A 21,217-nucleotide genomic window follows, 5' to 3' on the forward strand; every position below is an offset into this window, starting at 1 on the left:
ATTTAGTAAATTTAGAGATAAGTATAGATTTTTTTTTTCATGCAACCAATCAGTTGGTGAAAGAGTAGGTAGGAATGCAGTTGACCAGGGTTTTTTTTAGTTGACTATAGATTAATGTTTGTCTGTCAGAAGGTTTGGTTTTCAAAGAGCTCCTTTAAAATAATACTATGTGCATTGTTTCTAACAGCCGTGAACAGCACATACAAGCGCTTTCTCATCCTTCCTCAGCAGAACGACTTTATTTATCTGTGTCCTCCAAAGCAAATCAAGTCTAATGAAAGAAATCTCTTTTATGATGTGACTGCTATGGGAAAAAGTGCATTAGGCACAAACATGACTTGGTTAGAGAAAGATCACCACCTGAGTTTACAGACCTATATTGATAAAGTTACAAAAACACCTTGGTTCGGATTTATATGACTACTTTATTAAGGTTAAAGGACATCATGATTGCAGTGCATTTGGATAGCATTAGGAAATGATTACAGACATCTTTATCAGTGCTGGAAACAAAAATCCCTGTAAGTGTTGATGCCTTCCAACTTCCAATTTAAATATTGCTCCATTCTGACAGTGGGAATGTGTCTAGTTCAACTCTGCCACAACAGTAAAAACCTGTCTGATGTCCAAAGAAAGGGTGCGCTTTAGCATGCTGTAATATGCAGCAATCAAAGTACATCCAGTTGATTCCCCCTTTCTTTCACTATTGATATCTCTTGACTTATCTGGTATCTTCTCCTCAAGGAGACTAAAGCACTACTATTCCAGCCCTCCAGAAAAGTCCATCTTGATTGATGGACATGACATTTCTCACTCCGTGTCTCCCTACCTTTTTCATGTTCTGCTCAGTAAACCTACTTAATCCAGATCCCTCTAACCTCTCCCCACCAACTGTTGCTCTATTGGTGCTCTCCATCAAAAGTCTGCTCACCTACAGAATCATCTCCTTAGTGCACTTTATCTGCGGTGCTGACCGTGTGCCTCGAATAACAAACAGCTAGATATCGTTAACATCACACAGACACACCGGCTCGCTAACCCTGTCTCTCTGGTGTCAGGTAGCATTAGTGCTAACAAGATGCTCATTGGCCTTGCGATTGATAATTGGATACTGGGAACCACTGGTAACAGGATGGTGTAATTAGTGTGAATCACAGCATCTGCATCAATTATATTCACTTTGATGGTGTTAGTGAGATGGCTTACAGTACTGACCACATCGTAAATATTTTATTTCTGCAGATTTGTGATATGAGTTTCCAGCCTAAATGAGAGACGTGTAACTCTGATCTGACTTCTGCTTTCCTAAGGGTCTATTCAAACACTGTTTTTGAAATCGGATCATTCTTATCTGGCTTGCATAAATGCACTTTGAATGTACTGTGAATACCAGCAGGTATTTCACATGCATATTGTACAGTATGTGCTGGTTAAATGAAATTAAAGCAGAAATGTTGCCTCTGAACTATCCTCTAAGGGATTAAATAAAGCAGTGGTTATCCTGATACATCAGTAGTGTGTGCACGTTTAGAAAAAGAGAGACAGCGAGAGTGAAGTCAGTAATATCACGACACAAACACTCTGCAGTGAGTGATTGATCATGTGGACTCGGGCCTTCTAATGTAACCCCACTGACCGACACTGACTGGCCTGTCACAGCCATGATGAATGAACGTCCACGGCCAATGTCTTACTAATGGCTTTCCCTGTACTCTGCATGCCTACACACTCTCACACACATTTTTCACTTGTATGCGTGTACATTTAATTTCTAGTGTCTAATAATGATGTTCAAAGGGCACTAGTACGTTGGCATATCCATGCACCATTTGAATAATTAAATACAAGTTTTAAAGGGGTATAATCTGTGTTCACATATCTTACAATTTACATGCATTTAGTGCTGCAATGATTGGTCAGTTGGCTTATCTTTAATTAAATTAGTTAGCTAAAGATTTTAGTGATGCAAAGAAATATTACCTATTTCCTACTAGTAATGTAAAGGCATTACATCAGATTCTGGGCACTTGCGATTGGCATTTTTCACTGCTTTGGTCTGATATTTTATAGATTCAATGGTTAATTATTTAGGAGAAAATGTATTACTGCATAATATTGTCGAATTTCATGTTTTCTGTTCTGTACAACAGACTTAATGTCCATGGATAGTTGTAGTAAACTGTAGAGGGGTACCATCCTCAGTACAATGTGTGTGCACTCTGATCACCAAAAAGTTCAAAGCAAAGACTAGTCAAACACTGAAACTTTTTTTATGGTACTGTAATTAAATACGACTTTACTCTTAAATAAGATTTTTAATATAAGATCTCTTTAAAACATGCCCGTAATATTAGCTAATTATTCACAGCCTACCTTAGCTGACATATTGCTTTAGTGGTGGAAATGTCCAACAAATTTGCAATTAAAGATGTTTCCTAAACAAACTGACATGGAATTAATGGGCTCCCTCTGAGTTTGGGGCTGTTGCCAGCTTTGCCAGTTAGTTATCCAGCATTACTGAGGGGATGGTTTGCCATTATTTATGAGCTGATGCCCAGTAAACAGCATTTGAAGCTGTTGCTTCAAAGCATGGGTCTTTCTGTTTGTATTCAATAATTTTTATTGAATAATTGGCATATCTGATATAGCCACAGTCTGTAAATACAAATTGTCTTCATTGCTTCATTTTGGGCTTTACTAGGCATTAAATATGATGCTGACTGCATTGTAGGAGACATTAGCATGCATGAGAATGCAAATTGAGACCCTGTAGTCATGAATGTCAGCGTGTGCATGTTTATCAATCTTTATAAATAAGCAATAGAGCACACCTTTTGCCCCAGGCCCTCAGGGCTCCTTCCATTTCTGGCAAAGGGCTACAGAAATAAATAGGGTCTTAGACCATGGAAGCTGAAGGAGTACACCATGATGGATTGATCTGCTCCATCTATCGTCAGAGTCAATCAATCATCTCAGCTTTGGTGCTGTTTTCAATAGGAATTTTCCACACACTGCTGTTTTGCCTGCAGCCACAGAGAGCTTGGTCTGGGTTTTGGATAACCAGAGGGCATTAGATATCTGATTACACCCGTCCACTCGATTGTCACCATCGCTATTTGCCCTTGAATGCAGATACGGCTGCTCAAATAAGCAAACTAAATCCACTTGATTTCCTGCTTCTGTAACATTAGTAGAAGATGGAAGTATTTCTAATATGGCCCACTAACATCTGACACTACATACGTACAGGGTCATGGTTAACAACCTCGACAGATGGTCCTCTACAGTTATGTAGACTCATGAGTCTTGCCTGAGGCTAGCACTGCCCCAACAACATGAACAGATAAGTGTTCAAACACTGGGAATGTGTGGTATATCATAGCCACAGCCATGGCACAGCTACCTTGTGAGGGCAACATGCTTGGTATGGAGTACTTTAACAAAAGCAGTAGGAGTGCAGTGTAACTTTTTAATACACAAAGAGCTTCACGTCACATCTGTCGGCCGTCTTTACCAGATATATTTCTGGATTCTGGACCAAAGTGTGTGACACCCATCATTCAGTCAAGCCAAGTCATTGATCCCTGCCCCTCATGCCCGTTGGCGTCTCAGCTGACCTCTTCGACTAATCCATACAGCTACGGAGACGAGGTGAAAGGTCACTGGTGAAGTGAAGCGTTTTGCTCTCATGGTAATAATGTTAAGTGCAGCTACAAATACAACATGACTCACAGGGTGAACACTGACAGGAATGAAAAACCTTAAGAGGATGAAAAGAGTTGTTGATTGAAACTGGCCTACAAAAACCCCTGTTGACAGTAGCAGAGTATGATGTCTGTTCTAAGGTATTTAGATCACATTAGACAAGATGCCCTTCATCTGTCCATCACCGTGTAGAGTCTGATTATAAAAGTGACATTTTAGTACTAAAATGAACTGATTAGTTGAAAGACAGAAAGCTACTCACTGCTAGTTCAGTATTTTCTACTATATTTGTTGGTTTTAAGGCACGAAGACAGCACAAAGATTCACATAATGACTGATTACTTATTAGTTATTGTGATGTTAAAAATGTCAAACACTTGCTGTTTCCAGACTCTCAAAAATGAGCTTTTGCTGCCTTTCAAATTATATTTCATTTCAAAATGAACACATCTTGGAATTGGACTGTCAGTTGAAAAAAATAAGCTGTTTGAAGAAGCCAGCCTGAGCTCTGGGAACTTGTCGCTAGCAATTTTTTAAAAAGTCTGTATTAATCGACTTCTGACTGCCACCTGGGCTTCTAAAATAACTCACAGAAGCTAAAATAAGCTAATATTGTATGACATTGTCAGCTAGTAGTTGTCTATTTACATATCTAGCTGACATAGAGCAACAATATTTCCGTTTATTTGGAGTCTTTTGTCCTGAGGGAAAGACTCTGGGTGCAGAAGTGTAAACTCATCTGTCTGCTGGTTATACAGTGGACAATGAGATTTCAGAGTTTAGTTTTTTCCCCAAAAAACCGAACTGCCTCTAACAGCAGTGAGGCTGAAGCACACAATGAAGTGATCAAGCTATAATAGTAAGTTTATTATTGCTGAAATGCTCAATAGAGAGGAGGAAAATTACAGAATACGTGACCATTTTTTGATTATCACTGAGAATGACCACTCACACGTACACATCGTCATTCAATCCATAGTAAATACAACACTGATGATACAGTATCACAGCTTCAAACAAAATAATATTTAAATCATGACGACAGCAGAGAGCGGGATCCTGAAAAAGTTGCATGAGACTCATTAATTTTTCCAGATTTGTGTTTTTTGTCGCCTAAAGGTACGGTTATGATTTGCATATTCAGTGAGCTTTTAAAATAATTCTTGACAAAAATCGAAGCCTTTCATGTGCCAGGTTGCTGAATGGTTGCATCAGATCAATCCAACCATCTACTGTAGGCTAAGTTGTTCTCAGGGGTGAACATAAAGGTTTTTCATCACCTCTCACATTTAACCAGGACAGCTTCCACACTATTGCATTTTTTCCAGTAATCTACAATGTGAGCCCTCCAGCGCCCTGATTCACAGTCTATTTAGTCACAGTTTCTTGTTATTAAACTTCCACACCATAATTTGCCCTTGAACTGTTTTACAGTAATTCATTAAGGATAATGTTTATTTTTCCTTTGTGCCGAGCTGTCTCCGAGAGGTTCAGCTGTATTTGCATAATATTTCGCCATATGAGAATGAAAATAGACCATGCAATCTTTCAAAAGGCCACCAGGATGAAATAAACACCCTTCAGCAATTTTCATTTAGTTTGTGAAAAGAAATGAATGGCTTTTAATGAGATCCATAAAGACAGGCACTCAAATGTATACAATAACTGCAGAGACATACAAGACAGATTTTACACTTTGTGACAGTTACACAGAGATTTAACGGAGGGAACTCATCGACTCAGTGTAATCCAGGAGCAGCTGCTAAATGTTTGCAATAATCAGTGCATCAGTTCTTTTTTTCCCCCTCTGGTGGCTAAATGACTTGACTTTCATGTTACAGTGACTGATGCTTTTTCGCGGACGCTTTTAATCTCAGTGAGAAGATGCTTTTCATGTGGGCCACACAAAGCAGTTTTTGTATTATCATTCAACATCACTGCAGTAATTACAGAAGCTCAGCATGTGAGGGACTTTAATGTTTTACTTTTTATCACACACGTTGTCAAGTTATGGTTGCTAATCACAACATTAAAGGTTTTTGGGGTTAAATCTCTGTACTTTTCTAACTTTTAAGACGGCAACTTATGTAACAGCCAAGAAGGAAGTAATTTGTCTATTATTCACTTTACTTATTATTTTCTTGTCTTTTATAAATCCTGATAAAACTCCTTAAAAAATACAAAGGAAACATCATCTAAGTGGATTCACTCACTACCTCAGGGATTACTGATTGAAATTGTTTTGCATCAATATCATGCTGTTAGAATATTCATGTTTACATGTATAGCATATTATAAAAGTGACTTAAATCTGTCCTTCGATTTGTACTGCAGAGATTGCAAAGTTACAGTCTTTCTATTGCAAAATTTTGTTTTGTTTTCCAGGTCAAGGGTCAAAGCTGCAACAAGAAAGACATTTCCTCTCATCATTATGGAGTGATATCAGTGATTGATTAATTCTTGTGCAACACACAATTTATATATTTTTTATTTTTTTGAAAGAAAAATATTTTCTTCCTCTAACAGTATGACAAATAATACAATTTCACACTTTGAAATAGCTTCAAAGTCAGCATTGGTCATTTAAGGAGGGGTGGTGGTTGCCCAGTGCTTAGTTTTGGAACCAACACTGCTTCATGATGAAAAATCATGAATTAAATTAAAATGCATCTATTCAAGCTTGAAGCTTTTCCATTTTCCCATTGGAACCCACCAAAGTTTCTGGGTTACTTTGGTGACAAGTCCGGCCCCATGTAATATATGGTTGGTTAGCTCAAAAAGTGCAACAGTTTAAAAGCAAATTACAATGATATGTTTATTAGAAACAAATCAATTTCCCTAAAAATGTAACTGAGATTGCAGTTTAGTTATATTGTAATCTTATGTTTCATCACACATTCTTAAAAAAATAAATAAATAAAAAATTCACCACCAACAACGAAAAAAAAAAAACGGCTGTGGCTCAGGTGGTAGAGCAGGTCGTCCAATGCTCGAAGGGTTGGCGGTTCGATTCCCTCTCTGTCCTAGTCATGTGCTGTTGTGTCCTTGGGCAAGAAACTTTACCCACTTTGCCTCCAGTGCTGCTACTCACACTGGAGTATGAATGTTGGTGGTGGTCGGAGGCACGGATTGTCAGTCACGCTTCCGTCAGTCTGCCCCAGGGCAGCTGTGGCTACAGAGGTAGTTTACCACCACCAGAGTGAGAATGTGTGAGTGAATGAATAATGGATTCATTGTACGCGTTTTGAGTATGCCTTAATAGAAAAGTGCTATATAAATTTAATCCATTGTTATTATTATTATTATTATTATTATTATTATTATTATTATTATTATTATTATTATTATTATTATTATTATTATTATATTATTATTATTATTAATAATAATAATAATAATAATAATAATAATAATAATAATAATAATAATAATTTTAAAAAACAGCAAACTGTTTGAAATGGTTGTCGTAACTGACATGTCTCTGTCTCAATGTATTTTGCAGGTGGCCTGAGAGGAGCCTCCATCATTGACTCACTGGACACGCTGTATATTATGGGGTTGATGGAAGAATATAATGATGCCAAGGAGTGGGTGCAAACCAACCTGGATCTAAACTCAGTAAGCAAATTTTTCATCAATTTTCACTCTTGCAGTTTACTTTATAAGCTGTAACTGACTTTAAACTCAGGCTCAATCACTGACCCACCATCAGTCTCAACCACATTCACGCTACATAAACATAATGAAGTTTTCAGCAGTGGCCTTATGTGCTGGATTGATTTTAAGCTGAGCTTTTGTGCTTTAACAGCAACATTGTGTCCACTGAGTTTGACAGTTTTCCAAAGCTCAGGACATTCCAGCAGGAATCAAAAGCTTCCTGTGTGGCCACCAGCCGCGCTGTGTTACGGACTGATGGGATTCTCTGCTTTTCTGAAAGGTCTTTGTGTGGCAGAAAATGTGATAAATAAAAGAGAGGAGCGAGGAGGGGTCGGAAGGATGTCTTAGATAGAAAAATTGTGGAAGAGAGGAGGGAAAAAGAGGCCACGGCACTTTCATTGAGCAAGTCTGTAATGACTGGGTTGGGATCAGCTTGGGGTTTCCAGTTGTGATATCATGTTAGATTGAGTGGAGGCCAGTTAAAGTGCCAGCCAGGACAGGGTTTTGCGTGCTCGTAACAGTCAAGTGTGTGAGCCAGTTTGTCATTGGTTTTGTAATTTTTGCAAATGAAAGAGGTCATTTCTGGGCCACCTCTCAGTCACGTTCGCCAACAAACTGTAATAAAATGTGGTTTACGTAATGGTGTGCAATTACACAAAGCGTGCAAACACAACCATGTCATTATGACTGTCATTGTGGTACTGTAGATGCTAGGCAATAATTACACCAATTTACTGCCTGTTATGACAGTGTGTCAGACATCTCAACTTTGGGCTGTTTTGTATGCTGACAAAACATTCCTCAGTTTGCATTAAAAAACACTTGTTTATTTCAAGTATCTTGTTAAGAAAACAAATCCTGGCTATATCTGACACATGTGGCATTGTGTACATGATGCCCTTAGCACTGAATTGTGCAGGAATATTATCAAGCCAACCGTTGTGCACACATATTTATTCCACTGGGAAGCAGCCCTACTTTATAATCAGGGCTAAAACACACACAGTGTGTTTATGATGTGCTTTTATCCCGTAGAGCTCAGCGCAATCTTGATCACTGCCAGTTTTGAGGCCATAAATAAATGCGCTGTGAGTGTTAATTTCACACATACATCAAAGGAAACTTCCAGTTTTTCAGCTGCTGTTTTTCTCACTCATGGCACGCTTCCACAGATACATATACATAATGAAAGGCAGACAGAGAGGCATGACATACACACACAGTTTGTGTGGTTTGTCCCAGTGAGTGCAGATTACTATTAGCTTTGAGTGAAGCTGTAGCTGCTGGCTGTGGCAGCGGCCTCACAGCACAACACTGAGTAGAGACAGCCAGTAATGGCAGCCGCTGACAAACAGCCACAGTGTCACCAATCATAAAGACAACAAACGCAGATTTACACTTCACAGTGTACTTTGTCACGGATGTCATCTGCCACAATCCATCCTCCTCACCCCCTTATGCCTTCATTGGTGGTCACCTAAGAGGCGACTCCACTTTATCTCCTCTGAGACAGAGAGATATGACTTCTTAATGACAATTTAGATTTATTCTCCAAGTCTTTTATATATTTTAAAGGCAAATAATTAACATTTTCTAGTGAAGGGGCTGCTTTCTGTCTTGAAAGATGCAATTACACGTCAGGTTGTTTTACAATCTCATCACGACATCTGCGGGCAGTGGCTGAGTGTGAGTCTTTGTGATCTTCTCTGAAAATGAATCATTTTTACAGTGCTTCAAGTACATGATTAATTATTAATGTATGCACGTTTATGAATATAATGCGGCTATTTTTATGTGAGGCTTAGGTAACACGGACACACACTGACGCACAAGCTGATACACACAAACAGTCATTTACACATCTGCTGTACACTGAGATGTAGTGTACTAGATATTAAATAGCGTCAACACCTCTGAGAATACACTGTCCACTTGACAAACATTTATGTGTCATAGGGTATCATCATTTTTGATACTGATCTACCTTGTGCAGTTTACACATCTACACACCCGGTGCAGAAGAAATAACCCACTGGCTCAATATACAGATTGTCAGATGCACTCGGGGATGGGTCACCAAGCTCGCCAAAAGCCTCAGGAAATTTTCTGATGTCCTCATTTTGTCAAAATACCACTTGTAGAAATGAATTCTGTGTGAAAGAAATTGCTGGAGAAATGTATCACTTCAAGTCAGTAGTTTTCTCATCATTTATATCCACAGAAGAACCATTTTGCATGTTTTTAATGAAAAAAGATGCTTCTCTTTTCCAACACAAGGCATCAGTTATGTATTTTAATTGCTAATTTTGCCTTAGCGTTGTAAGTTTGCATTATAATTGGATGATTAAAATGTGTATGTGCTTAGTGTGGTTTGCCAGAACTATTCCGCCAGCCAGCCAAGGTTCATTTTCAATTAATTATGGATCATTTATTTCTTTTGCATAAAAGTAAATGTATTCATATGACACAGTTCATTCATTCTGCCTCCTTAATGTCTTTAGGTGGGAGTTTAATTTATTTTATCTTTGGGTCAGTGCTTATTTGTGCACAACAAATCCCATCCGTGGCAGTTCATTATTGTCAAATATAGCATACTCATCGTAATGTAGCTTTATTATTATTATTATGGGGATTTTGGTGTATTATGTTCTAAGCAGAAATGGCATCAGGTCAAACAACAAAAGAGTTGTTATTTTCAAACCGTTTTTTATAACTTGAATACACTTTGGGGATATAACCAGCACGGGTCAACCTCAAGCACAAGTACTGATTGTTTTTTAACTTGTCAGTTCATGTCATGATTGTCACTTTTGTCATTTGAGTTGTTTCTGCCCTAAGTAGTATATTCAAAATAATCACAATAAGACAAAAATATGACTTTACAAATGAGAAAAATAATGATTAGGGAACTTTTCTTATTGTCTTAAGAAGCTCGGAACTATGCTTGAGTATATTTCATAGTTAATTTGTCATTATTCTAGTGTTGTGTTTGTGTAGCAGGTTTTGACCCATGAAGAAACGTTTTTCCCAGAATGATGTATTTTTACATGCACTGATCAGCCACATTATAACCACCTGTTTAATTTTGTGTTATCCCTTGTGCCGCTAAAGTGGTTCTGAGCCCCCTGGGACCTCTGGTGGTGGACCATGGTGTCTAGCACCAAGACACTGGCAGTGGATTCTTCTAGTCCCGTGGATTTTGGGATCAGGCCTCCCTGAATTGCCCTCACTCTTGTGCATCCTACAGATGCTTAATCGAATTAGGATTTGGGGAATTTGGTGGCTGGGTCAACACCATGGGCTCTTCGTTGTGTCCCTCAAATGTTTGGGCGGTGTCGGTCTGCAACAATATTTAGGTTGGTGGTACATGCCAAAGTAACACCTACATGACCACAGGTTTCCCAGCAAACATAGTGTTGCAATGAGATATTCAATTCCATTTACCTCCTCTTTCAGTGGTTTTAATGTTGTGGCTGATCAGTGTACAGTGTATCTATTGCATTCAGGTGCACGTAAAAAAAGGAGCGACACGTGCACACTCAGGGATTTTCATGCACAAATTGTTCTTAATTACATTACAATGTCAGCCTCACTGCAGAGCACTTTGTTAAATTCATCTGTTCAGGCCTGTCTGTCATCCAGAACTCGACATGTTGTGACAGTCGGTCTATAACTTGTTAGCAGTCAAACAAGGACAGACAGACAAGGGCAAAGTTACAGTAGATTTGACCGTATTTGTAGATGTTTCAGCCTGACTCTTCCCACCAGGAGGCTCTGACATTGCCACTGCTCGTTAGAAACAGTTTTAACAGGATTTCATCTTCTGGGGGGAATGAAGCCAAACATAATTGCTGAATTCTGCACTTTTACTTATGTTTTTAACAAACTGGGTTAGTAAGGCAGAAACAGCAGATTATAAGACTCTTTGCCAATTGAACAAATTCAGTTCTTTGAAATGGATCTTGACCATATGACTTTGAAACAAACAACAAGCTCCGGATGCAGATCCGGATGAGCAGCTCAGCAGACAGACTGGCCCATTCTGGTGGCTGAGCCAATTATCAAGAGAAAAGAAGCTCCAGAATGTTTCTACTAGTGTTAGCTTTGGCCATATTTCTGTACAAGCTGTTGCTGCATAACGACTGAATAAGCATTTGGCAACATCAGCACAGATCAGAAAGTCTGAAGAAGACTTGAATATTCGGGTTTTATGCATAATGTGTTATATATTACCTTGTTATAAGGATCTTCTATCAACAGTTTGGTCAGTGTGATTTCAGAGTTTTGGTCAAGTACAGTAGTTGCCCTCTGGCATTTCGTCGGGCCTATTTTCACTTAAGAGAGAGTAATGAAGAGTGATTAATGAAGACTTTAAGATTGGATTGTATTCCCTCATGTGGCCTTCCAAATTTTATTACTCTTACCGAGCCCCCCCTCCTCTAATTCTACTCTTTCCCTCACTATTATTTCTAATCTCTCCATTCCAGTTAATGTCTGGCTCAGCTCCTCTCACTTAGTATTAGGAATTTTACTAGATCCGGGTGTGATAAAACACACAATGGGAGCAGATCACTCTGATCATTTAACTCTAACCCTTTTATCTTCTTAGTTTTATTCTCACCATTTAAAAACACACACATTTGCAGGGCCATATCTTCTATCAGTAAAAAAAAAATTATATATATACATGCATATAGATAGCAGCTACAACCTTCCCATTTACAATCCCACTGTCAGTTCCAAGTATTGGAAGCATTATAGAGCACAATAACAGCAAGTGGGAATGACTTCCTGCAGTGCTTTGTTTTGCATTTCAGCTGGAGCTGCAGCCTGACGAACACAGTCGTCATGCTGAGCAGCATTTTGTGGAGGGGTGAGAGTGGTGGTCCATAATAGTTCTGAGTTTGGACTGAATTCTCACTACCATGATATCCAAAGTGTTCACATGAGAGCCGATACTCAACAAGCTGTCCACCCCAAAGAGCTTGTTGAGAATCCGGGCATCCCTCGCCTTAATCCCCAACACAGCATACCATAACATACTGCACTTGCTACTGCAGATCGATAGAACACCTCAAGGATACTACTGCAGATGTTAAAGGAAATCAGGCTCCTTAGAATGTGACCCTTGCTGTAGACAGTCTCAGTGTTAGTTGCCCACTAGATATGATCATCCACATTAGGGATGCAAATTTTAAACAATTCTCATAACCAGTAGTCTGTAGCATTATCAACCAATGACCTATTAATAAGTGAAACAAATTAAGTACAGTGGACACATTTTCATGTGTTGATTCATTGACTTTTAACCACGCACACTCAAGTTTGCTGTTAACTTGCTTTAATTACATTAGCTTTGCAGCTACAGGAGTGTTGTCCTAGTAGACTTGAACTTGTTTTCTACTCAACAACATTGTCTAGAAGCCATTAACCACAACAGAGGTCTCTGTCATGGTGCCCTGTTGCTAGCAAAAATCCCCAACACTCTCGGCCACACAAACACTGAAACCTACCGTTCCAATCCACAATAATCAAAATAAAACACAATAACACTTAAGTAAAAATACAAAACTACTCATTTAACAATTTGGATATGAACATTAACCAAGCTAGAATACAAGCTGCAGTTTTCCATCTCATTAAGCAGTGAAAGACTCCACCTAGTGTCACAACCAGTTACTACAACTAATGTACATATATTTTTTGACATGCATGTCTCATATCTTCTGTCTTATCAGTTAAAATATTTTTAATTAGTTAAATTATTAATGGCATTTTAAGTGATTATCAATTAATCATTAACATCCCTAGTCCAGATGTGTTCCCAGGTACTTTTAGTGTTGCCACCTTCTCAACCTCAGACCCCTGGATGTTTAATGTGCAGTCTTCCTATCAAATCCCACAACCATCTCCTTGGTCTTGGCTACATTTTACACCAGCTCATTTCTCCCACACCACTTCACAAAATGGCTTACCACCTCCTGGTATTCAGACTCCGCTCCCTCAGTCATACATCTCAGAATAGCAGAAAAACGTCTGCAGATGGTTGGACTTGACTCTGAAATCGGAGCTTTACAATGTAAAGCTGAAGGGAGCCAGCTCACAGTTGTCCCTGGCACACAGTCCTGAAGGATCACAAACTCTGGTCTTTTTTTTTTTTCAGATAGTATGGCTTTCGTGTTGTCATATTGAAGCCCACCTGCATCTCCCCATCTTTTTCCACCAGCCCGTATTAAAGGCGATGGAGGAATCAAGGAACATTTCTTACATTTTCTCACAGTGGTGCTTGCTTTGTCCAAGTGTGAGTAAGCCTTCTGCAGAATGTAGATGAAAGCATCATTGGCACCAGCATAGGAGCTGACAGACAAACTGCATGGGATGCAGTGTGGAGCTAACCAAGGATCAAAGGTTTTACAACAGCAGCCCCTCCGGTCTTCATATTGTGTGATGTCAGGGTTTATGGAGGTTTTATTGGTGATCAAGGGGGGGAAATAGTTCAAAGTAATAATAGACAATGGAAAACATCCACTGAGGGTGGCACAAAACACACATTACCCTCATTGTTACAGGTCATGAACCTCTGAGATGACTCATTCTTAGGAGTTGATCCAGCCACATGCTGTATGTAAGAGGAGAAAAGAAAGGAGAAAAATAACAACAGAGAAGTTCAGATGTTTTCATTCAGACCATTTTTTTTTACCTCTTCTGCATCACTTTCAAGCCTTTTGTCACTTATTCCTATGCAACTGTAATTTATTAGCTACCCTAAGAGTCCCTTCCAGGCATATTGTTTATTTCACTGTTTCACTGTGTAGAATACACAGAAGAGCAATTTATATATATATATATATATATATATATATATATATATATATATATATATATATATATATATATATATATATATATATATATATATATATATATATTTTATTTTTTTTTTGGTAATATTTTTGGAAGAACTGAGACCACAGAATGGCATCTGATTTTGTTGCATCAATTGGTACAAGATGTTCTGAAAGAGATGAGCCAAAAAGTGTTGCAGCCGTTTTCATTGCTAAACTGTTTGTCCTTTTACCAAAAAATGCAGCTTTTCTATCTGAATATCTTGTCTGATATTAACCTACATATCTCTGTGTTTTGGAGCTGTTGGACAAACAGATATTTTAATGTGTCAGTTTGGACTTTTATAAATGGTGATGGACAGATTTTACTAATTTTACTATTTATTTGGTTATTTTTAACTGATCAATCGAAGGCAGATCAAGCAGAGTAATTGTTATTGAAATTAATTTGGATTGGCAGCCTGTGCTGGTTTTTATGGATGGATGGACATTTGAAACACAATTCTTCGTAAAGAAGATTGATTGCGGAATGCTTTACCCTGCAGGCTGCAGTAAAGATGTACCACTCAATTAAAAGACTTCGTACTGATTACGAAATACAAACATTGAACCCTTTAGTAGATGAATAGTTTCAGCCATATGTAACCACACACAACCTCTGTTGTTTTTCCCTTTCATTATCTGCCTTTTAACCTATTAAAATATCAATAATGGCCTTAAAAATAATCCTAAAAATCTAATTGTGTTTTTTATTTGTACGAGTGCGTAACACGATTTTAGCCTGCAAGCTATAAATATATGCTAATGTATTACAAAATGTAAAAAAGCTGTCACGCTAAATGATCTTGTACAGAAGCTGAAACATGCACATCTTCTCAGTAAAATCTCATCTATTGTAATTTTAGAACTGCTGCTGTTTATAGATGAAAGGGTCCCCCTGCGAGTCTGTTGATGATTCCCATGAAGCCTCTTCAGAGTAACTAGCAGCATCCACTGGCAATAACTTCTGATACACCACAGTGAAAAATCTCCCGAGTCTCACCAGGATGGCAAAGTGACTGGATAATTTGCACATTCAGGCCTATAATTCCACGTCTCAGATGTATCGAGGGTGAAGTCTCGTGGGTGTCATTGAGAGAGACTGAAAAAAGGAGCTGTGTTTTTCTTTCGTGGGGCAATGCTGCAATTTTTCCAACCTTGAACAAGTCAGTCGTGCTGACGTTGGCATGTGGTAGAAAAGTGTCTTTATATGACACGAAAGAGAGGCAGCAGAGAGGGAGAAGATGGACCTTAATATTATTTCTGAGGCGCACTGACAGGGAGGTCAGCAGGGCGACGGTAACATGAAACGACATGTGAGCAGCAATGGAGCTACTTTCACTGGAAATATTGTCTGGAACATAGTGTCTCAAAACCTGTTTGAAATGTGTCAGCACCAGGTATTAATCTGCTGTTACATGCATTAAAAATGTTCAAGGAGCTTTTTGCAGTCATGCACAGATGGTTGGTTTGATCCAGGCTGAAATATCTCAACAACTGTTGATTTCCTGTGATATTTTGCACAGTACACCTGACTTTCACTTTAGGCTTTAAGGTTTATGTTTGCAATTTGGAGTTAAATGTCTAAGCTATGACTGGCATTAAATATCATACCTGCAAAACTAAATACACCCCAGTTTTCAGCTGTATTGTGCCTTGTATTTAGTGTTGATTAGAAAATGTTAGCATGCTCACATACTAAAGTGAGATGGTGTTCATGATCATTATTATACCCGTTAAGTATCAGCATATTAGCATAACCCTCGTGAGTATGTTGGTGTTACCATTCAGCTCAAAGCAGTGCTTTTTCTGTGCATAGCCTTGGAGAGCTATTAGCATGGCTGCAGACTTGGTTTTATTTTTTTTTATTTTTCTGGCCATCCTTATTTATGTTGTGGTCAATTGCTGTGAGCTTGACTCTGCTGAAATGTGAAAAGAGGCCCAGTAGGGGCTGTTTCAGTGGCAATAAAGCAGAGTATTTCATTCAAACTGTGGTGGAAGCTGTAAATTGTCAGAAACACCCTGAAACAGCCTGGAACAAATAAACAATCCCTCAAATCTCCCTGAAGTCTCTTCTGTCAGATTGAGATATCTGCATTAGCTTGAGGTCTCAATTCCATTACATTCAAATCAACTTTGTGGCAGCGTAACACACAGCAAACAAAAAATAACTCCACTTATATCAGTGCTGTTATAATCCAGATGTAATTGGCTTTTTGGTAGAATGAGCGCAGATACATTGCTTATTGTTGTTTCTGGTAATCTGTGCGACCTCAGAGGGATGCTGAGCCCAGAGGCCAGAAAGAGTTTGCGCTTCCAGTCCTGATACTCAGTTTGCTCTCAGACATGCACAAGATGCACTCCTCTTCCAAAAAGAGGAAGCTTGGTGAGAGCGTAGATGAGATTGAAGCACCTCTTCAAATTGTATCAGAGATTGCCAGGATGATTCTTGCAAAATACAGAATTCAATTCAGTTTTATTTATAAAACACCAAATCATAAAATAAGTAATCTCTGGGCACTTTCTGTCATAAGGTTAAGACTTTACAATATTATAGAGAGGAGCCCAGTAATTCCTTCTTGAGCAAGCACTTGGAAACAGTGGGAAGAAAAAAAACCTCTCTCTTAACAGGTAGAAACCTCCAACTGAACCAGTCACAGGGTGGGTGGCTATCTGTCTTGACAATTTGGTGTGAAAGCAGAATGGAGAGAGAAAAGATGAGCGTTTCACATCCAGCAAACAATAAACTCTGGGCAGGTTGGTGAAGCCAGTAGCTGGAGATCAAAAAAAACTGGAGTCAGAGGTACAGGGAGAGAAGAAAAACACAAACTACAAGAAAAAGAGGACACAAAGATAACGCCATACAATAGAGGCACATACATGCATGGTGAGTGAAAGAAAGAAAGGTACAGGTGCATCATGGGATTCCCTCAGCTACCTGGGCCTATAGAAGCATAGCTAAGGGATGGATCTGGGATACCTGAGCCTGCCTGAACTACAAGCTTTATCAAAAAGGACATTTTTAAGCATAATCTTAAAAGTAGAGAGGGTTTCTGACTCTTAAACCCAAACTGGGAGCTGATTCCATAGAAGAGGAGCCAGAAAGCCAAAGGCTCTGCTTCTCATTCTGCTTTGGCAAACTCTAAAGAACAAAACAAAACAAAAAAAACAAACAAACAACAAAAAACAAAAAACAGAAGTAAGCCTGCATTCTAAGATCAAAAGGTTGTGTTGGGTTCGGAGGGTAATGTAAGATCTGTAATATACAATGGACACGATTAAAGTCTTTGTATGCGAGGATAAGGACTTTAAATCGCATTCGTGATTTTATACCCAGACAATAAACACAAAAGAATATGGGAGAAATATCGTCTATCTTGCTAGTTTCTGTCTCCATGAAGTATTCTGATTCAGATACAGGCTTTTCAGAGAGTTTTTTCTAGATCCTGATAATAAGGAATTCCAACAGTTAAGCCTAGAAATAATGAATGCATTGACGAGTTGTTTACAATCATTTTTAAATAGGATGTTCTTAATTTTGACAATATTGTGCCAGTAAAAGACAAGAAGTTGTTTTATGTGTGAGTCTTAAAGTCCATATCCTGGTTCCTCACAGTCGTACTGAAGGCAAAGACAATGCCATCCAGACTAACAGTGTGTGTACAATACAGAGAAGTAGAGAGAAATGTGTTGTTAACTTTCCAGAATAATTGCCAGAGAAGACGCTGTTGACTGAGTTCAACATTGCAAATGCTTCGGGCAAATTTAGAGTGCATGTTATCCTAAAATATTTTAAGCAACCAAACATATTCAGAATATTTTATGCATTATCATGATGGCACTTTTTAACTCGGATGTCATCACATTGTTGAGGCAGATTGTCAGCGTTTTGCCATCCCCATCCATATTTTGTATCTCAAAGTTTATAAATCACGCTGTTTTCGTCAGTTGTAAATGAGTTGTTTTCCAAATGTGCACTCGGATTTGAGGACAAGACAAAGTGACATTTGTTGTTAATGAGGAGACCTGGAGCAAGGTTGTTGTTTACCTCCACAGGGATGTTTTTTTGACCCCCAGAGACCTCCTGTCTGCACTAAATGAGACCCAACTTGCCCCTAGTCGTGAAGACGTCTGAGGAAAAACAGTGTCATTTATGGCGCCCAGAGATGGTTCAGTGAAGACGCCGTGCCCCTGAGCTAAGGTCAAGCTGAGCTGACATTCTGTCTCGAGATGCGGTGGGCAGAGGACATTTTGCGTGGGTGGTTCATCATTATGGATATTTACCAGCACGTTTTGTATCACTCATGAACTTTGTCCCTGTGGACCAATTTGGCACAGGCAAATGCTGACAGAGACTCTGATTTACATGTAGACATTATTCCAAAAAGTCCGTAATCAGCTTCAGATGTTGGTGTAGAAAGTGCTTGGAATTAGGGATGCAAATTTTTAAAATTTCCTTTGCTAATAGTGAACCACAATAACAATTAATGTTTACTTCACCATTAAAATGAATGAAATACAGTAGATATTTCTCTATATGTTGGCAAAACCATGTTTTAACTGCCGGCACTTGTTCACTGCAAAATCAGCACAGTTCCATTACGTATTCAAAGAACATAAAGTCAACACCAGGTTACCGAATTTGAAAGTAATTCATTTAAAATCGCTACTTAATGATTTGCAAAGTGTTGATTGCAGCACGCAAGTTGAAGTTTTCCACAGTACAATGTAACGTTTAGGGATGCCTTATGAATTAACAGTGCATTAAATGACTATGTAACATGAAAAGAGGAGCTTGTTGTGAAAAACTTGGAGGACATTATTACCAAGTGTTGCAGCGTTTCTCAGTTTTGCAGGACAAGTGTCTTTGACTTTATTTTGGGGGGTTTTATAGCCTGAAACATTACTATTTTTGTTCACTCACACTGCTCTCATCAAATTTGTCTCCAGCCATGACAAACAGATGTTTTCACCCAGAAAGTTCCATTAGACTTGCAGTACACTTTCTACACAGCATCAAATGCACAGCAGGAAAACAGAGTTACTAGCTGGTGAGCATTGCAACACATTAGCAGAGCTTGTGTTTCTCTTTTACTTGGCCTAGTAAAGCCAAGAGGAGAGTGAAAAGTAAAAGTACATCTTCCAGAATAAATCTGCAAGTTAATTTGGAAAAACTGATCTCCATAAAGCAACTATAAGTCATGAAGCTTTTGCTTTAGCTTTAATTTCATACTACTAAAGTAATGTGAAGAAAAGTCTATTGAAACAAATGTTTGTGCATTAATTAGCTCAGTTAATGACCTAATTTACACAACTGGACGTTTAATACATCAGTGTGAATACTGTGCAACATTCGGTGGCTCAAGTGCCTCTTTTTTTCTTGTCGGCACTTTGGGAGCAGAGCAGCCTCCAGTGCCGCTGAGAAACAGTGAAGGATGTGGCTCAGTCAGCAAGGCCAAATACAGTGGGAGGTATATGATGAGAGACAGAGGCAGACAGTTACACACAGAGTCAGGAAGAAGGAAGGCGGATTGCAGCGGGGTGAATAATAACAGCAGAGTGAGAGCGTAGCAAAGTCCCGTGAGACCTGAGCATTATCATAGAAGACTCGGTGGGGAGCTTCTGCATCCCCCAGGAGAGAGCAGAGACCTGTACACACAATGCTGCTTTAGAATGATTCTGCATGTGTGTGTGTGTGTGTGTGTGTGTGTGTTTGTGTCTACGGGTGCACAGAGAGAGAGAGCATCAAAAGACGGAGACGATCTGTGAAAACAGATGCAGAGAGACAAATCTGTCGTACCTCAAAGGATGGGATGCAGAGGATGGGAGTGGAAAAGATGGAGGGGTGATGGGTTGTGTTGTAATTCAGCTATAATTTATCACTCTGGCAGTATTTGATTAATTATTCACCAGGCTGTTAATTTACAAGTTAATGCATTTAGTGGAGATGCTTATGATACACGCACATTTTCTTTTTTGTGTGTATAAGCCTGCTTGATGACGTTAAAGGAGATGTTAGATGTAGATTAATTACAGGGTTTTAAAGGATACATGTTATCAAAGAAATAAAATGCAAATCATACCTGATGAGATTCAACCCATTAGCCAATAGTCTATATTAATGCCTCTCTGCTTGGACCATTTAATCACAGTTTATTGGTCCGAGGGGATTAGGTATTCACTGAGGCTACCCTCAAGTTTGTAAAAATGCATCATGGGAATGCAATACCAGCTCAGCAGTCAAGTAAAAAAAAGAAAAAAAAAGAGAGAGAGAGACAATCTTGATGAACTGCAGCTGATAACTATTACCATCTAATGTCTGTCAGTTAAAATGCAATTTGAAAAATGAGAAACACTATTCAGATCAAATTACCATGTTTAAAGAAATGGCTTCATAAAAAAAGACACAATTCCCTGATGTTGTGGTTGTTGCTGAAAAATTAAAAGGAGCATCTCACTGAAGGCAACATAAGCCCTTTTTGATTAGTTTAATCATTCATTTTATGTGTCATTAGGGTAGGCTCAAAGAACAACACTGCACTGCATAATTAAATGAAATGGGAATGTCAGTCTCATAGAAAATGCTAATATAGTCTAATGATCGATGTGTATTGGAAACAAAAATCTTCATTAGCTTCATTCTATAAGCCTCTTTTAACAGCAGTTCAATGAGTCTTAAAGCCATCTTGAGAATTCAAATATCCGCAAACAAGAATATGTATGTGTCAGCACACTATAGTCTGCTTAAATGCTGGGAAAAGAAAAACTTTTCTTATCCATCACTCTTTACTGTTAGGTCGATATCACCTACCTAAATATTGAGCTGTGTGGGCTCATCATTTGTGAGGTCTTTTTGTTTTTTGTTTTTTTTTTTTGGCATGAAGTTAAGAGCTTCTTTTCTATCAGAGAAAGCTGTTTAGCATGCTCCAGAGGTTAGCGGTCATTAACGCTAATGTCGTCGACTGCTCTCA

The 21,217-nt window shown here is 38.6% G+C and overlaps 1 protein-coding gene across 1 annotated transcript in view; it reads left to right on the forward strand.

The window, feature by feature from the left end:
- The window catches only part of LOC111567735 (mannosyl-oligosaccharide 1,2-alpha-mannosidase IA), a 195,497-nt gene that overhangs the window by 100,649 nt on the left and 73,631 nt on the right, over positions 1–21,217 (forward strand). The window contains exon 3 of the mRNA XM_055013597.1: positions 7,208–7,323. Within this exon, the coding sequence (XP_054869572.1) occupies positions 7,208–7,323 (116 nt within the window). The remainder of the gene's footprint in view (positions 1–7,207; positions 7,324–21,217) is intronic.

Source organism: Amphiprion ocellaris, chromosome 9, assembly GCF_022539595.1.
Source record: "Amphiprion ocellaris isolate individual 3 ecotype Okinawa chromosome 9, ASM2253959v1, whole genome shotgun sequence".
Classification (NCBI taxonomy): Eukaryota; Metazoa; Chordata; class Actinopteri; family Pomacentridae; genus Amphiprion; species Amphiprion ocellaris.